Source organism: Rhopalosiphum padi, chromosome 3, assembly GCF_020882245.1.
Source record: "Rhopalosiphum padi isolate XX-2018 chromosome 3, ASM2088224v1, whole genome shotgun sequence".
Classification (NCBI taxonomy): domain Eukaryota; kingdom Metazoa; phylum Arthropoda; class Insecta; order Hemiptera; family Aphididae; genus Rhopalosiphum; species Rhopalosiphum padi.
The window spans coordinates 55,648,139-55,668,093 of NC_083599.1; the positions used below are offsets into that span (position 1 = coordinate 55,648,139).

Sequence of the window (19,955 nt, forward strand, 5' to 3'; positions counted from 1 at the left end):
ATATTTGTAATACTTTTCAACAGTGTCGTATTATTATATATATTGAGAATTCACCATTGATTTATTGTCATAATAATTTATTATTATATTTTGGTAACCTAATCAAAGTCCACGCGAGTCGCGGCAAACAACTGCCCATACGTCGTAAGATTTGTCGCGGCGACCAAACAGCTATCTGTGTTTGTGATGTCATCTATATAACATGCTGCTGGTAGACTTGGTAGAGGGAGCAGTGGAGGTAGCTTATATAAAATAGCTCTCGGAAGATGTCTCGCCATCATTGTGTTGACTTCTTTTAGTTCACTCGTATATATACGTCTTTCTCGAGACCCGTCTATCGCTCTAGATATTTTTATTTTGTTTTTACGGTTTGTCCTGATTTTTTCGTAGACCACCATGAGATCGATAGTAGTACTAGCAGTACTGATAATTCCGTTGATGTTCGTTGTGGCTGTGAACTCGAACCTCGACGAAGAGATGATGGAAGGTATGATCTTATAAGAAGTTTCTCATTTCGTAATTTATTAGAATTTATTGCTATTATTATTCGACTTACTACTATTAATAATTTATTATAAATGAAAAGATATTATTGCATTTTAAATATTATTTTAAACTCATTATTATTGTTATTATTATAATGATTTTGCTTTTAAATTTATTTCTATTACAACTGTGATCCTTACAATTTGTTTTGTATAATAGTTTACATATTGTAATACTACAGAGGAATAACTTGAGCATTATTTAAAACTAAGTGATTGGATCCTTAATTCTTAATTATTCTTTAGTTAATATTTAAATATTATTTTGTATTAATACATTATAAAGAATTTACCTAAATTAATTTATAAAGGCAAATTATATTTGCCACTCATGTTAACAATTTAAATAAATTAAATAAATACATAAATATTAAAAAAAAAAACAAAATAAAATAGAACAAATATTAAATATTTAAATTTCTGCAACAGTTTTCCACAGGCTCGTTGTGTAAAGTAAGTTTTATTAATAGAACCCTGTCTATACTCTATATAATAATAGGGAAATAAAGAAAAATTATTTAAATTTTATGTATACATTTTTCATTTTAACATTTTTTTGTATTCAAAAAATTATTTGAATAGTTTTTTATTTTTAGTAATTAATTTCTAAATTAATCGAAATTATAAATAATATAATAACTGACATTACAGTAGAATAAACGTTACCCTAATGACGTTTAAAGTTCTCACACCAAAGACCAAACCTTGTGTAAGATATATTTTTCCTTAATTTATTGTTATAAATAAAAAAATATAAGACAGTAAGGAGAGAGCCAAAATATATTTAATAAAATATAATTTTTTCTGGCTTAATAATAATCGTTAAGTGTCATAATTTATCTTATAACTTATTCAAAAAATAATATTTATAAATAGTTTAAACAATCAGGCAGTGTACCGTCTGTCCGTCTACATTGTAATTTAATATTAATTTATTTATTTTTACGATAATGAATTTAATTTTTAGGAAGAGGACATTAATAGGTTTAAGTACAATAACAATAGTAATAAATAATAATACATTATTATAGGTAATGCGCCAATACGCGTTAGTTGCACCTAACTTGTATTTACTATTTAATAAGTGCCCAATTAAATTTAATAAAAATTAATTTGTTAGATTTACTTAAAAGTATGTCTTATGTATGAACAATGGCAATGGTATATGTTAACTATACAAAACAATTCAGTGGCGGCTCGTGCTAAGGTGCGATGGTGCGACCGCACTCCTTAAGTACATTTTAAAATAAAATTATATTCTCAATAATTATACTTCTTATAGTAACTAAATACAAATTTTGATGGTCTATATTTTTTCATGCGGGTTATAAAAGTATCGTTATTATCGTTTTATGATTATAGGTTTTATAATATAAGATTGAGACGGACCGCAGTGGCAGCGGCACCGACGGTAATATTATAATAATAGTATATTAATTAATATTATTTTAGTGCGATAATATTCTCATGGCACATTTTCGAAGGCGACCTGCGATTTTGTATTTACAGCGCGACGAGTTCGATGTTCACGTCTAATAATATAGTTAGGTAAAGAAATTCCGACCGACAGCAATGATTGTGAAGTACTTGTTATCCATATCAGCGATATTAGCGATATTCTTCACATCATATTATTTTGATTATTATTATTCGAGATATTTATTTTATTTACAATTAGATCTTCAAAGTGGATTTTAGTTTGTACGTGGCGCGTGATGGGATGTATAAAATAAATTTTATCGCACTACCGTATCAAACTACCACGAATAATTGAATAATTGAGAATATCTGAATATGATATTAGAAATGATAATGTGTAGTGTATACTCGTTTTCGTAATATTTATTATTTACCTATACGACAGGAGTGATTGTTTATTTTTTAAAACATCATTTATCGAGTTTGATTTTTTTTTTTAAACAACCCTTAACAACTATAAACGACAAATCTACTAATTTCATCAATGTTTTATGTGTTACAGTTCCTCCGGGTATCCAAGGAAAATGTCCGGAGCAGAGTGGATACTCACAGTATTATCAAGTTACTGTTATGAAATCGAATACGTCACTGGTCAGTGGTTGTGCCTACATTCAATTCAATATTATCAGCAAGAGACAATCATTTAGCTTGTGGCTCAGCAATTTACCACGCACCGGGATACGTTGCCGTGAGCATAGTATGTGTAATAAATTAATATTATTTTTAATTTTAGTAGCTAAAATACAGGATTCATCGCTGCTCCCACGACTCTAAGAAACTATTCTAGTTCATTAGCAGTATTACATGTATAATAGATGTGCATTAATTAAATTTTTTGTTTTATATTTTTTACTATCTATTTTATATTTGACGTGCACTAAAATTATATTGTCCAACTCAGTCCAAGCAAGACAATTTATCCAAATACCTACCCGTAAGAAATAATTTATTAGTATATGATAGTATGTTTTTACATTTAACAACATTTACTATTATCCTTGATCGATTATCTATCATAAAAACAGAAATAATAATAATACAATTTTTTTTATAAATTTATAGAAATTTTAGTTAAAACTGAAATAATTCATTTTAAATTTAAAAAAAAAAAAGGAACGAATGTGTAACCAATCTGTTGTGTAGGTACCTAGTAACTAGTAAGTGTCGTATTTACTTCATCATTGATTAAGTCACTGAAACGTAGGTATGTATTAAATTTTAATGTACTTAATATTAAATCATTGCATACAAAAAATAATTCTGAGCGAAGATGATTAGCCTATAATAATACAAATTATATTTTAGGACAATATACTTACCTATGTGTAATTTATTTTGCTATTAGAAATTGGGATAATTGTATTAATTTTTGTCAAAAACATTGTATTGATTATATTACTGTACAACGGTTTAAATATGATCGTGAACCAATACAATCTGAACTTCAGATTTAAACAAAAAAATATTGTTTATTGTTTTTCTATTTCAGTATGAACTGCTTACAAGGAATCTCGTATTAAATATTTTCAAGTTTTTGTTATAAATATTAAACATTTTATAATTTTTTATCTACAAAATTATTTGCAAAATTTGAAGTTCAAACCTCAAATGAGTATAATAAATTTTTTTTATCAATCGAATAAAAATATTATCTTGAATGTTTTTAAATAGCTATAATTACAACTTATGAGGAAGCATGTGATACATTTTCAAATTTTTGACCTAGTAAAATTTTTTTTTAACGATATTCATATAAAGAAGCAACAAATCAATTTTAACTATTTTAATTGCAGTAATAATGACTAAAAGAAATTTAATCTTGTACTTAGTTTTCAAGCTTTTTTTTCAAACAAATACAATTTAAAAATAAGATTTTTATTGAAATTTGTGGAAAAAATTAACTAAAAAAAGAAATGTTTATAAAAAGTTCAAAAAGACAAAATAATTTTAGAGAAAATTTTATGATGCATAGAAATTTTTAATATAAACATTATTATTAAACATGTAATACAAATTTCAAGTATCTACACTTATTCGATATCAATTCCAACAAAATAAGATCATTTATTTTGTTAAAAACTGTTTTCGCGTAAATATTTCTATTTTAGATTCTGAGTGGAACAATAAATGTATTTTTATAATTATGTGTTTTTTTTGTGTGTATATAGGTATATGATAAGTAGTTGCATAATTCTTTGATAGAAAACTTGAAGGGTAATTTCTGATAGAAAATTGGAACTAGTTTGTGCTTTTTAAAAATTGATTTGTTTTTTAGTGTTACTCAAAAACAAATACCTAATTGAAGATGGCTTAAATTTTCACGAAATGTTCATTATGTTAGAATTTCTTATACTATATAAGAAAATTATATACTATGTTTAATAACACTATTTCTTCTTAAATGGTTTTTATATTTTATTATGACTTAAAAACTAGTATACAAATGCTCGAAATATTCACCAATTTATCAAAAGTTTAGATAATAATTTTTAAAATATTTTGACATTTTTCGAGTTATTTGTTTTATAGACATTTGAAATTTTCGTTTTATTTCTGAAAATTACGATTAAAAATGTTTTGCAAAATCCTTAAAAATTTAATTCGAAATTACAAATAATTTTTCCTAATAAGTGGTATAAACATTTTTAAAACACCTATACACAATTAATTTTTATAAACATTTGAAGTTCAAGTTTGGACGTATCTACATATTTCAATTTTAAACCATAAATAATAATATTTATTATTTTGTTATAATTTAAATACATTTGTGGAGACTCACTCATCACTAAGTATTATAATGTATAAACATGATTTAAGAATAACACATCATACCACATTCATCAAGCTCGTGTATTTGTTCTGTTGATCGCATAGACTATACAGATATGGAACATTACCATTTTAACTGTGTGTTAAAACCACCTTCGCCGTCAGATGACTTCGACAAGGGACGTGTGTACGTAAGGCTATACGGCCCAGCCACCAAAACTACAGGCAAAATAAATATAAAATGTGCCGTAAGTGTCTAATGTACTTATATTATTACGCCAACAATTGATTTTGCCCGCTGGTGGATCTGGAAATATATTTTAATTTGTAATTAAATTAACTTCAGATTAGTTATTTCATTTTTTCAATTCCGTGGAGTCTATTTGAACATGTTTTCAAATGTATTACTACATTACTATTACAATAATTTCTAGTATACTTACTCTATCTCAAACAGAGTGACCTTAGGCCACGAGCTTCAGTGCAAATTGATGACCAATGGTTGTGGTTTACGCGCATCGAGCGTCTCACTGTCGGGAGTGTTTATTTATAATGCTAACAACCACATCGCAAGCATTTTGCTAAGATTAACGCGATAAAGTAATTTTTCGTCCGTGGTGGCTTGCTGAAAATTAATCTGATAACAAAAACCTTATTTATTGGTTTGGTCTGCTCGAACAGGTATAAAATAAATCGCCAATTAGTTTATTAAATAAATTATTTGTGTATATTTAATATTTATATATTTGACGGCAAAATAATCTAAACATATTTACAAATAAATAATAATAAATGATATTGATAATTTTGTATTTTGAAATTAGTATTTTCATTATTAATGTAGTGTTTAACTTTGAATTATATATAATATTGTATGCTGTGGCCCGTCAAGAAATTTGATTTCAATTATTATTGTAATTCATAAATTGTTTCCATATTAACTGTATTTATTCATATCAGCACTCTGTAGCTATTCACTGCATGTTTTATGTTTCATGATTATTTTCATTTTTTTCTTAGACGTTTTATATAATTTGTATAATAATACATTTCAAAATGTGTGAAGTTATTGAAAACATATGAACAAAACTTGTTATAATTTTGAGCTGACTACTGAATATTAGCCTCTTCGACCCGGGATATGTGCTTTCTTCTAATTTGAGTTTTCTCTCGCAATATTATTAAATTAATTAATTTTGTTTTCGTTTCTCTCGTTCTCTTATAATGCAGATTTTCGAGAATGCAAAAGGAAATTCGACGATGTTTCGTATGGCAATAAGTGACAACGTCAAATGTAATGGTTTATCAGAAATGTTATTATACCCAAAACCGAAGATGTCCGAGTCAAACAACGGGTCAATTTTAATGAGGTTAAATAGATATCATTATTATAAGTATCGCTATTACACTTAATATGAATTAAAGAACAATGTATATACATATTAAATATATTTTTACACAACTGTGAATAAAATAAAATAATTATTAATTTACTCAAAATATTGATTTAATTTACTTAAATATATTATTAACATATTGTATTTTTTATTATATTTTAATTTTTAACCTTTTAGTTTTAAAGCAATGGCTTTAAAATAATGTAGTAAAATTTTACCAAATTAAAGGAACTTTCAAAAATAAATACTTTTGAATATTAACTTTATTAGAACATCATATATGTATTAACTTCTCATAAATGTTGGTGTCTTTGACGTTTAGATTCGAGAAAAACACTTTCATAGTATTCTTGTTGTGTGTCCTTAGTATGTTTTTTGGTACCTATGTCCATCTTTATTTTTTAACCATATTAATACAGCTGGTTGTGGATTGAAATTATTGACATTAACCATATTAAATCAAATATAAAGGGAATTTTTAATGTTTTCTGGTGATAAATAACTTCTTTTTGAGGTTTTCATAATGTTGTAATAGGAAATTAACTGTTCTACATCTACAGAATGAGGTTAGCGGCAAATATTCTGGCCTATAATAATAAAAATAATAAAAATGTTAGGCTTAAATTATTAAATTGTACATAATAAAATTTATAATATACCCGTGAAGTACTAAGTGACTTCCAGCTTTTATTTTTTTACACAATTTTTAAAATATTTATTGAAATATGACTTTTAAGTTCTTCAATCGTGAAAGCCTCTTGATACGATACAATAAAACCTATTAACTGATAATCTGGGAAAATGAATCTGTGACAATTTTTAAGTTCACCAGAAGTAACAAATTCACTAAACTATTTTAAAGGTTTTAACTCTGGTCTCTGATAATGCAGAAGTATCTAAACGATCACTGAAATAAGTCAAAATGTGTTGAATCGCGTCATGATGAATATTGAATAAGTTTAAAAGACTATCAGACACATACAAATTATGAATTTTTTTTCTGATTTGTAACATTTTACTTTGTAACTCAATATTATGTAAGGTTAGGTTAGGTTGTAAACAGTTCCCATCACCCGTTCCTTGTTTTTTTTTGGCGGAAAAAAAATAAGGTAATTAATTGCATTTAATCCTTTGTATTTGAATAAACTAATTGTTTTTTAAGTAATTCCTCCCAGTCACCAGGATAGACAAACAATTTTAAAGTTTGTTAATGGCGATAGCATATACTACACCTCACCATTTTTCTACCTTAAACACAATCTAATTTTTCAAAAACATAATCCAGTATCAAATTTTGTTTTCCTTTAATAGCTACATAACTACAACTAGCAATGTTAACATCAGAATTACAAGTTTAATCAGTTTCTTTTGAAACATTAATAGATACATTTTAGTTAATATTTTTACTAGAATCAGTTGGTTACTAAAAAAAAATGTACCTATTTATGTTAACTATATATTAAAAATAGTTTTTAGATTGAATCCAAATTATATTTTTTTATTTAAATAAAATGGAACTTCTATTTAACAAACTTGATGGTTCTTTAAAAAAAGTTTGTGAAATTAAAATTTTGTTAAAAATAAATATTTTTTTTTTCATTTATAAAACGTATTTTTGGTGTACACAATACATGCAAAAAATAAGATTTTATTATAACATTAGTAAATAAATAAAAAATATAACAAAATCGGTCTAAAAAACAATAAGTACCAAACATGATAAATTATAATCAATACTATTTTATATAGTATGCATTGATAAAAAAACCACTTTTAATATACTTACAAAATGTATAATAAATATAAATGTATAATGTTATTTATTATAGTTACTAATTACTGTGTATCTATTTTATACATTTTTTGATTTTTCAACCCCCTACCACCCATTCTTTATGAAATTTTGCGTATGGGCCTGAACTAGATACTCGAACACAAGCTTGTGACTATGTTATACGACCACGATCAAGGGAACACGAAATTCGTCGAACAGGTGGTAGTTATTCAAATCATGATCTGGCGGTAGTTGTGGTCAAGTCCCGTTATGTTCACGAACAGGATATTATAGTTCCATCTATGGTTTCGCATACGTCTTTGGGTCCGACGAACACTATACTAAGAACGACAGCCGGCTACCCTGCCTTGTGACGTTTCAGACGAAATGTGTATGACTGGTTTGTATATAATAGCCTACAATCGGGTCTTCGGTCCCGAGTAGCACTTACCCTGTATAATAAAAGCGATTACAAAAAAAAAAATAAAAATGTATATTTGTATAATAAATAATCAAAAATAACATGTATAAAATGTATAAATAAAATTAAAAGTACCTGCCATTGCGTTTGCCACACAACAGATCTCTACAAAAAATTTTTGCATTTTTCAACTTGAAATTTTCAAATTAATCTTAATTTATTTTTTTCATTTGTGCAAAGTACGTTTATTTTACAATAAAACATGACCGAATACGTGTCACTAGCTGAAAAAAAATTCGTATATATATATATAAACGTTATAATATATCGTTCACACACACACAACATACACGTTAATTAAAAACACCGTGTACATTTGTGCATATTACATACACACTTGCGATGAGCTAACGAACCACTAGTTAAGAACCAGTGTGTCATACTGTCGTCCACGTCGATTGCTTTCGACGTACCTAGGTATAATAATTAAAATAATATAACACTTTATAACTATTTTGTACTACTGCGACCGTGTCGAACGACACTACACTATAAAGAAGTGAAGAACTAATTTTAATCCCTATCTATCTCAAATATACGATAATAAATAATTATACACATTTTTAGAAATGAAAAGTATAGTGTTGTTTTTATAATATCGTTTTCAAAGTGAATAATAACTAGAGAACTTTTTCATTTTTTTTTTTATATTTCATCATCAACGATTGTAACAATTCAATAGATATAGAATTTTTTATAGTATTTTTGTACCTGCTTATAAGATGGGTATTTAAATCAAGATTATCCGTATATGTATAGGCATGGCCATTTTCAACTAAAAACGTATTATTCCTATTTCGGCCGATTCACTTTTCGACGAAATTTAAAAAAGGTTAATTCCTTTTTTGACCAAAACAAAAAGTTTAATAATATATAATTTATGTTATACATATCGAGTCGATAATATTAATATTTGTCATTAATTATTTTATCGATGGTCATCGAGTTTGATTTTTAATAATTTTCTATTTAATAAAATTATTGTGATTTAAAAAATAATTTATAAATTTACAATAAAATAATTATTTTTAACAAAAGTTATATATGTTTATATTTGTTTATCACTCGAAAAAAACATTTCTTAAAATCTAAATTTGTATTACATTGATTTCTTGATATTCAAATTTGCTTCAATTAATTATGAATTTCATTAAAAACTATTAGTTTATAATAAATTACATAAGAATTATTTCAAATTAATTAAAAACAATAATTGAATCAATTCAATTGCATCAAATTGATAAATACATATTATTTAAAGTAAGTAAACAAAAGTACTTGGATTTACGATAAAATGTTTGTATATGAATTTAAAATTATACTTAACTTCGTTAATATAATGGAATAATTAAAACTTAAAAATTACAATAGATATATTGTACACACTACACATTTCATGCAGTTTATATTTTTAATAACTTTATTTATGTATAACAATAACATACACTTAAGGTAATATAATATATAATATTAATATATTATTATTATTGAAATTTTTATTTTGTCCGATAAGGGAAAGGTACATTTTTGGTCGACTCCGGACTTGTATGTATAATTATAATAGTGGCATATTCTCAAATCAATTTTCATAAAAATATGTTTAATATTTAAACTTTTAGAGCATGATATTGTAATAAATAATAAAATATTTTTTCAGGATTGCCATATATGCTTCGTTGAAAACGGTGTATCATACGATACAACTATTTTTATTTTATATTATTAATATTTTTAATAAATATAATAACAGTTCTACCCCACATTCAAGCGTGAGTTATGTCAGTATTATAAACGTACGATATAGCAAATTTGTGTTTGGCAATTTCAATTTTTTGTATATTTAGAGTGAATTTACCAAATATCAAATTTAAAGGTAAGAACATTGTCTTCGTTTTTATATGGGTTTTTACAAAATTTTAATTTTTAAACAGAAAACATTTTTGCTAAGTATAGATTTAATAAAAAGTCGATAGACTTTATTATTAAAGGTTATTACTACATACAATTGGAACTGCTGAAAACAAATATAGTATAGTGTTTGTTTGTAAGACAGATACAATTTATTATACAGGTATTTTTTTAATACTAAAAAAAGTAAAAATACATGACAATTAATTCATAATTTTAAATTTGATTGAGCAACGCATTTTTTATTTCAAGTAATACACTTTGGAGACCCCTCTATTCCTATAATATAATATGTATGACCATTATAAATTGTATGCGTACACTGTGTGACCTCGAACAAATCGTAAACGCTCTTAAGAAAAGGGTCAATAATAATAATATTATCCATTAGACTTTTTATAATGCGTTGTTATTTGTGTGTTTTTAGATGAAAAAATTAAGCGTGGTAAAATATAATACTGGACGTCACGTAGATATAACCTACTCTCGAGACACATGTGTATTCGGATATATTATGTATGCAGTAATGGCAGCTATATTACGTCAGAACAGTCGACCGGTTTTAGGGTTACAGATAAACACCGCGGCGGAACGAGTTGACCGAACCAGACGGAAAATTATAATAAATTACATGAGTAAACTTATCATGGTTTATTGTGGGAGGAGAAAAGGTAAAAACATCAAATATAGGTCTACTACACCGCTTACCTAAACGCTCTAAAAATGTTAGGGTCGATAGACCAATTGCGCTCAATATATTTTACATTACCTAAGGAAACTTAATAACCGATTTTTTTGCGAGTTAAAAGTAAAAGTCTTCCAAGTCTGTGATACGTATAGGCTTTATACAGTTTAGTTAATGAAAATTAAAATAAAATAATATTAATAATAATAAGAGACTAGGTGGTTAAATCATAATGATATAATAATAATAATACGATTTTGAGTTTAAGGTAATCATGATATTTGTATTTTGCACGTTTTAAGAATAATAATAATTTTTTAAATAATAATTTGAGCATGACAATTAGAATAATATAATTTGAATACAAACGCAATTGATATATTGACCGTAAAATATAAAGAGCGCAATTGGTACACTGACCCTAAAATATATGCAGCGCAATTGGTATATTGATCCTAGTATAAAAATTTTGTTTTAGGCGCAATTGGTCCATGCCCTATAAAACGAGTTGAAAAAGTCCATGGTATATAAAGTAAGTATTATTATATACAAAGTAATCTATATATTTTGAAAATTGCATTGCGTTTTGTAAAATTCATAAAGTTTTAAGTCCACACGAATGTTTTTTTAATTATAATTAATTAATATCAAGTATTATGTGTTGATAATATAAGTTATTTCGTCCAAATAAAATGTCTATATAAAATAAAAATTCGTTCATATTTTATAGGATTTTTAAATTTTTTTAGATTCATTACGAACAATTTATAAGTAACTAATAGCTGGCCGTAACGATGTGTCATTTCGATTTGAAATGCACTGTAATAATAGTTATAGTCTTTCAAACTGAATATAATATTAAATATACTACACAAGTACACAACGCAGACAGATTTAGGAAGATTTAGATTTAGATAGACAATATCGGAGAAGATACTTTTCTTTTTAGTAATTAAATTACTCTATGAATTACCTTTAAAAATTTTAAATTAATTTATTCTTAAATCACTTTTATTTTTTTATTTAGTTGTTACATTACTTAATACTTTTGTGTTAAAAAACAACTTAATTTCAATTGAAATTTGTTTAAATTGTATATATCACAGGATTTTAATAATTATATTATCAATACATTCAATAAGTGTATAACGACAAGAAACAATATGGAATTTGTAAAATGTTAATTTAAAAACCTAAGTAGACAACGATTATTAAAACACATTAGGTATTCTTATAATTTGCATAAATTTAATTATTTTAAAAACAATGCATTCTCCAAATTATTATAACATAAAACAAAAATAATTACTTATTAAAAATAAAATGTTTTGTCACACAGGTATTATAAACAAATATTTTACCGTTAGAAAATCGAACTCAAGTATATTATCATAACATATTGTATATATCATCAAATGGTTTTTAAAATGTTTTCTAAATAAAAAAAAAAAAAAAAAAAATAAAGCGACGAATAATATTTGGTAATTTAATTCGAAAAAAAATAACTTCAATTACGTATAATTCCTCAAAAGGTAATTTTGTAATAATGTCTTTTAACAGCCCAAGATAAGTAGTTAGTTTATTAGGCCGTTTCACATGGGCGCGTATCATTATCACACGCGACGTATCGTACGGGCGCGTTTCGGTTACATTGGTTAAATGCGTAGGCGCCACTCCGACGATGGCGCGCTTCCCTCGCCGATATGGCGCCGTATGAACTCAATCAATGTAAACCAAAAACGTGCGCGTGCGATACGTCGTGTATGATATTAACCGGTTACCGGTACATATTATATAGTTGTTATATACCGGAAAACGACAAACAGTCGTGCAGTTTAAAAAAGTAGAATTCAAATAAACCTTTTTATCAAAAAGGATGACACACAATGTATATAAGTTGGGTTGGTATGCGTATACCTATATATCTTATATATTAGTGTAAAAGTTTACGTAGGCACACGGGTACGTATATAATATTTATGTGCGTGTGATGAACACGACGACCACAACATATTGAAGTCGTCGGAAAGTCGAACCGTCGCTGAGCGCATTTTATCGTGACTAAACGACTGTGGAATTTGAACGCATTAAGATTGTAATTATACTCTTCGACAACGGTTTTGTTGTCAAATGTCAATAGTCGATAGTACGATTAATGATCAGAAATGTCTTCCAAAACTCCCTTCTACAATTATCTAAGCGGAGTTTTCAAAAAACAGGAAATACCATTCTCGTGAGTCACGACGCTGTGTCATCCGAACTCTACTGATTATCTTTTAATTGCATAGCAAATGCGCAGTAAAACCAGTCCAGCACAGCAGTTCGATTCAACAATTATTGCCGATTTTACTCTACAGTCGAACGTTACTCGCAGACATATATATATATCATTCACAGACCTATTCGGTAAGTACGACTAATCCATAACTTACTTTAATTTTATCATATTAGATTATTAGTATCGTTGGGACAGTTTTATCGTCAACGCTATTGCAAACCCTGTATCTATATGTTTCATCAAAACGACCTGAAAGACCGATTATTAACGTAGCTAACAACACTAATAACGTACCTCTAGTAATTTGATCGAAAAAAAATGTTAAGATTTTTGAATTTGTAAACAAGTTTACTTTGCATCGGTCGGGCTATTGGGGTGTATATTTAGTATTAACAAGGTTAGTACGTGACTACCAATTAGCTGTTCGCGCGATATTTGGCGCCGAGTGAGTCACTGCAGTATAATGGACGTGTTAATAAATAATTCTGATATTTTTTATCCTTATATTTTTTAAGTTTTTTACATTTTTGAATGACAACATTTTATATTCATATTCTAAACCAGAATATTTTTCTAATAGTATTATGATGCATAAAAATCGAATTTAGGGCGAGTAGTTGAGTTATACGTATTTAAAGTTTAGACAAGCGGAGTAGTGGACAAACATTTTGCGTGGTTACCCTGTACCACCACTCCGCGTAACAAAACTTAAAATACATATAACTCATAAACTACTCGTCTAAATTTGACTTTTATGTATCAAAATATTTTATTTTGGAATATGAAATTAAAACTATGTTGTCATTCAAAAAAGTAAAAACTTAAAAAAAAGCAAAAGGATAAAAAATATTTAAAAATATAATTTTTTAATAAAAACGTTGTATTTTTAACAATTTAAAACTATGTAAAAAAATGTTTTCAAAAACATGAATACTTTTTGAAATAATGAGTGGTTCGTGATAAAAGAATCACCCTGTATATTATTTTACCTACACTAATAATAAGTACAAAATAAAATGTTTCTCTTATCGAATCAAATAATAATGTTACTGATTACTGTGTTAACCAAATTGGACCGTATAGAGGTAGGTACTTTATTAATACATTGCATTATGAACATTTGTCATTTTTTTTTCCATAAATGTATTTTCCCAATATGTATAAAATAAATACTTATACAATTTTAGAAATTTTAGTATTTACTTTATACGTATTGGGAAAATAAGTTTATGAAACAAAATATTACAAATGTTTATAATGCTATTAAGGACAGTACTTATATTATAGGCTCGAGCACAATCGTGATGTTTTTACAGGTAAAAAGGTAAGACGGGCTTTATCATGCTAATTACTTGATCGTAATCGTGTTGCATTTTTCGCATATAAAAAGGTAAGACGAGCACAACATTGTGTTGGGCGGTGGTAAACTCTCCCGATTTTTAAAAATAGCAAACTCTCCCGGATCAACATTATGGTTACCTGTAAGAAATATGTAAGCTCTCCTGGGTCAACATTTGAAAACTGAAATATACATTAAAATTCAAAGTTGTAATAAATTAAACAAAACGAGTAAAAACTGTAATACAAAAAAATAATGAAAATACTATATCTCAAAAAATATTAGATTAGAAATAGATATCATAAGTTTTTTTAAATCTGTGTGTTTCTATTATCAAAAAAAATTAAATTTAAACATTTTTATTTTATTATATATTTTGTTTTTATTTTGTATGTTAGATTTATTTTATGAATTTTAATTTTTTATTGTATTTTGACTATAATATTATAGCTCATAGCAATTAGAAACTAAAGGTATTAATTTATATTAGATTTATTTTATGATTTTTATTAAATGTAGTACTGAAGACCCGGGAGAGTTTACAATGGCCTATCATGTTACACCCAAAAATATCGAAAACCCGACACCCATGTAAGAAAATTATTTTTTTCCTAAACACACGTATTAACCAAAACCCAAATAAAACATTCTAGTTAACCCTAAACCCATACAATAGTAATGTAATATATAGTTTTTATGTATTTCATGTTATTAGTTGTTTAATAATAATAATACTAATTAGTATTGGATTTATATGTAAATGCATATTTTTATCAAAACAAGATATTTAAAATTTATTAAGAAATTTTCACGATTTAAATCATTCATATTAAAATAACGACAATTTTATTTTACATATTTCATTATTTTGTAAATATTTTTTAAAGATATTAATATATGAATGAATAAACATTCTTTTTTAAGCCATGTTGCAGTGAACAAAACCAGCCATTTATCACTCTATATTGTATTGATTTATATTTTCAGTCATTATATTGCTCATACTTTCCAATCTTCTTTCCATGAAATGCAATGTGTAATAAATCTTAATTTTATTATTAATATAGTATATATTAGTAAACGGTTGACTATCATAGGTAATAGCAATATATTTTTATAGTTAGTGTTTGGCTGTAGTCTGTAATCGTAATTGTACGTACCTACAGAAAAATAAAAATGTTGTAAATTGATATAATATAATATGTGACATTGATACTTGAAAAATGCCAAAAAATTAGTAAAACCATTGCGTCTAAATTTTCTCAATACGTTAATGAATTTTGTAAATCAGTTTTGTTGCACTTACAATTCCAAAATTAGAAACAAAAAATATATCTTTAAATGATAGTATACAAATTGTCGAATTAGCGATAGAAAAATTAAAACTCGTAAGTGGACAAATATGAGATGTTGTTAAAAAGAAAATTCATACTATTACAGAAAAAAATCAAGGCTTTATTGATTATAAAACAATCGACGAAATAATGATTAACAGACACAATTCTAAAATTTTGGAATTATCGCATTCAGATATTACACGCTTCAAATATACTCCAATTATGATGTGGATCGATCGTTTAACCATTAACATTATATTTTAAGATCGGTGGCATTTAACATTTAATAATTAAAAATAAATTGGTTTTATTCAATGTAACAGCCAACAGATCATTTTGATACTTTTATAATTACATCTGATGTATTACTAATTTTCCCATAAATTAATTGACGCATTGTACTTATACAAAAAAATCCTTTATGCGTACCTACATGGAAAAATATACTTTCAATTTAAATGCTTTGTACTATTATACTTATTAATATTTTCCTCTTCGATTTTATTATTTTTATCCCTAGTTTTTATAATAGTTTTAATAAATTTTAATTCATAATTTCTTTAAACCACGACACGTTAAGAAAGGCAGTGGTGATAACCGATAAGTAGTAATTACCATATTGTGATTGATGATGATTCAATAAATAATAATAATAACAAGATTTTAAATTCTTAGCAATTAAAATTGAAAATATTAGAAACCTTTAACTACAAAATAATTAGAAAATATTCGTAGTTTTGACGTGTTATTGAAGGTTCTTTTTATTCGTAAAATAAATAAAAATTTCATTATTAAATTGAATTAAACTAAAAAGTAGACAATTCCAAATATTTATAAAAATATCCCAAAATGTTTATTTGAAAATCACAACATCCCGTTATTACTTAATTTTTTTTCTTTTGATTTTGCTAATTATTTTAAAAATGTTAAGAATTGGTTTCTTTTGATGACTAGAGCCCCTGAATGTGAGAAATCGATTCATTTTTACTGATCCTAGAGGTAATGTCAGACATGATTTTTGTGTCAAATTGTAAAACCAATATACATACATTCATCCGATTTGTAGAGAATCTAACATAGTAAAAATTGTAACTGTTTCAATTATTTTAAATAGGACATCAAATTATTTAAAAAATATGGTAGTTGTTCTTTGTATGAAAATAAACAGTGTACCTATATACATGTATAATATTAATTTGAATAAATATTAAAAAAAATATTAAGTACCTATTTTTGAAGAATGATTAAGTAGGTATCATATTTTTTTATATTATTAAAAGGTTAATAATTTCGATAATTATTTTTTATACGTTGTTTAGAAAAATTGTATAACTTATGAATTATAATATTAATAGAATAAAAATATAACAATAATTATTATTAATTTTTGTTTCATATTATGCTTTCATCATTGAAGTTTTGATTGATACAAATAATGGCGAAACCTCTTCATAGTTCTGCAGTCCGAAGCTCTTCTAGAGGTTCGACAATACGATTAATAAAATTAATCAATGAACAGTTTTGGAAATGTAATAGGTGCAAACAGACCTTGTATACCGAGTCTGAGGCTAGGACTCACGCTCGCCATATGTGTAAGACATATATTCTAGTGTAAGTACTTATGTAGCTTTTATATGGCTTTATACCTGATATATTTGTTGTGTCATAGAAATTTTTACATTGAAACCTCCTCTAATAGACATCTATTTTAATCTTAATCTAAAAGCAATGATAAAGCAAAGACAAAAAAACACTAGAGCTTTTTATCGGATGAATGCGTACGTTCTTATACGAGAACTAGCAGGTCAAAAATACATATTAAGTTCCCATACGTTATGAACAGATTCGTGTGTTAGATTCCTACACAGCATATATTATATTATATTATTCAATAATTGTAAAAAAAAATATTACGTTAATATGATATCTTAATTTATAAGTTATCAATCTGATGATACTGTTCTATATATTTTTAAAATAATAATTCATTATTGTAAAAAAAATTATATTTTTTGCGGTTTATTTCGGAAACTTAAATGTATAAGTTAATTTTGTTTGTTGAATACTCTAACTAACATATCTATACTATCTACCTTTTTTTTTACCGTGTAGTAACTTACATATCTCATTTTTATATACGTATAGGAATTTACACATTACAAATTATGTAGGAATTAATGTATGCAATTTTTACCGGCTACTCTCGAACTTACGATTTCCCGTTTTATCGAAACATCTTAAAGAAGTTATTGAACAACAAGATAAGATTACGTCAAATAACGACCATTATGACGAAAATATCAATGTCTTGACTTCCAATGTTAAATGTTTTGTACATTTTGTTAGTTAGTTAGTTAATTGTGGTTTTAGACGCGATGAGTTTGTTAAAACTTAAAACGTAAGCGGTTTCTGATGCACAAAAAATAGAAATTTTAGTCTTTAGACTTACATGATGCATTGGCTGTTGTAAAGGACGTAAGTCGTTTCATATCCTCGATAGAGATGGAAACTGGAAAGCAACAATATTTTTTCTCTTCTACAGTAATTTTGGCCAATTAATAACTTATTAACGAAATTGTACAGAGACGGCATAGTTATAAACAAACTAAACTGACCGATTTTTTTCTAATCAAATTTAATTGTATTTAAGTATGTTTTATCTGTGCCTTTTTAAGTACATTTTTTTTATTATTCATACATTATTACATATATCGTTAAAAAATTAAAATTTAATAACACTAATTTAAATTTAAAATAATGCATATTTTTTTCCTTTTAAACATTTACCCCTTTATGAATACCTCTCTGAATAATATAGCGGACAAAATTTCGGTGACCGAGACTGTCCACTATACAAAGTTTTCACTGTAATTAATAATTTATACAAAATTAGTTATAATTGTTTTAAAAATATGCGTTATCGATATAATTTTAGTCAAGTTAGTAATATTGTAATTTGTTATGAATTATAAAATATAAAATAGTATGAAATAATATACGGTTTATATTAAAAATAACATAGATTTAGGGCGTTATATAATTAATTCATAATTATTTATTATTCATTTACATTTACATTTTAATTAAGTGTAATAAGGTCGATTTTCTATTTTTGAATATATATATTTTCTATTTTTTTAATTATTTATTATACTATTTATTAAAGCGCATGTTATACATTTTTTAAGAATTTTAAATCCTTCTTTCCTGAATTATGATATTAATAAAATGTGATTGAAATATTCTCATTTAATATTAATTAAATATTTGTTTTAGGGACAAGGTCCTAAATAGAACATATTTGTGCAAGGAATGCGGCATTTTTTTTTACAACGAATGGTCTTGGTCCGATCACGAGGCATCTCATCTTGCCAACTGGACATTGTAAATTATTGCATAATTATAGATTTTAGTAAATATGTACCTTTTATTATTCGAACAATGGAGAGAATGCCATTCAGTTATCCAAGGAAGCTCAAATACTGGACAAACTATAAATATTTATTATTATTTATTAATGTAATTTATATCATTATCATGTCATAAAAAATACAACCTTATTATAAATATAATACCTAACTAGAGGTACTTTAAATCTATTTCTATTGTATAAAAATCTATATTTTTTTTTACAAATAAAATATATTAATTATTAAGCAATATTGTATTAATTAAACACAATAGGTTAATATTCTAAAAAATATTTTTTAAATATCATAAATACATGTCATATTAGTATAATAATATATAATATAATGTTGATAGCCCAGTAAATAAAAAAAAGTCGGGTAACCTTATTATCGATACTGACAAATAATGTATTAATTAATCATTATTGCATATACGATTCTAAGTATAAACTCTAAAAACATAATATTTTCTACTATTAATAATACCTATTACGCTTTTTACCACTTTTTCATATATCACGGCTGTGAAGGATCAACAGAATCTGATTGA

The 19,955-nt window shown here is 25.8% G+C and overlaps 1 protein-coding gene and 1 long non-coding RNA gene across 2 annotated transcripts; both read left to right on the forward strand.

The window, feature by feature from the left end:
• The first annotated feature begins 330 nt into the window (after positions 1–330).
• LOC132926931 (uncharacterized) lies at positions 331–6,256 on the forward strand. The gene is made up of 4 exons (XM_060991357.1): positions 331–487; positions 2,527–2,721; positions 4,902–5,044; positions 6,027–6,256. The coding sequence occupies exons 1-4, from the start codon at positions 397–399 to the stop codon at positions 6,207–6,209; spliced, it is 612 nt and encodes a 203-aa protein (XP_060847340.1). The 5' UTR covers positions 331–396; the 3' UTR covers positions 6,210–6,256.
• A 6,607-nt stretch (positions 6,257–12,863) lies between these two features.
• LOC132927728 (uncharacterized) lies at positions 12,864–19,568 on the forward strand. The gene is made up of 3 exons (XR_009661818.1): positions 12,864–13,447; positions 17,413–17,606; positions 19,272–19,568. It is a non-coding gene; the product is annotated as an uncharacterized LOC132927728 (long non-coding RNA).
• The last annotated feature ends 387 nt before the right edge of the window (positions 19,569–19,955 follow it).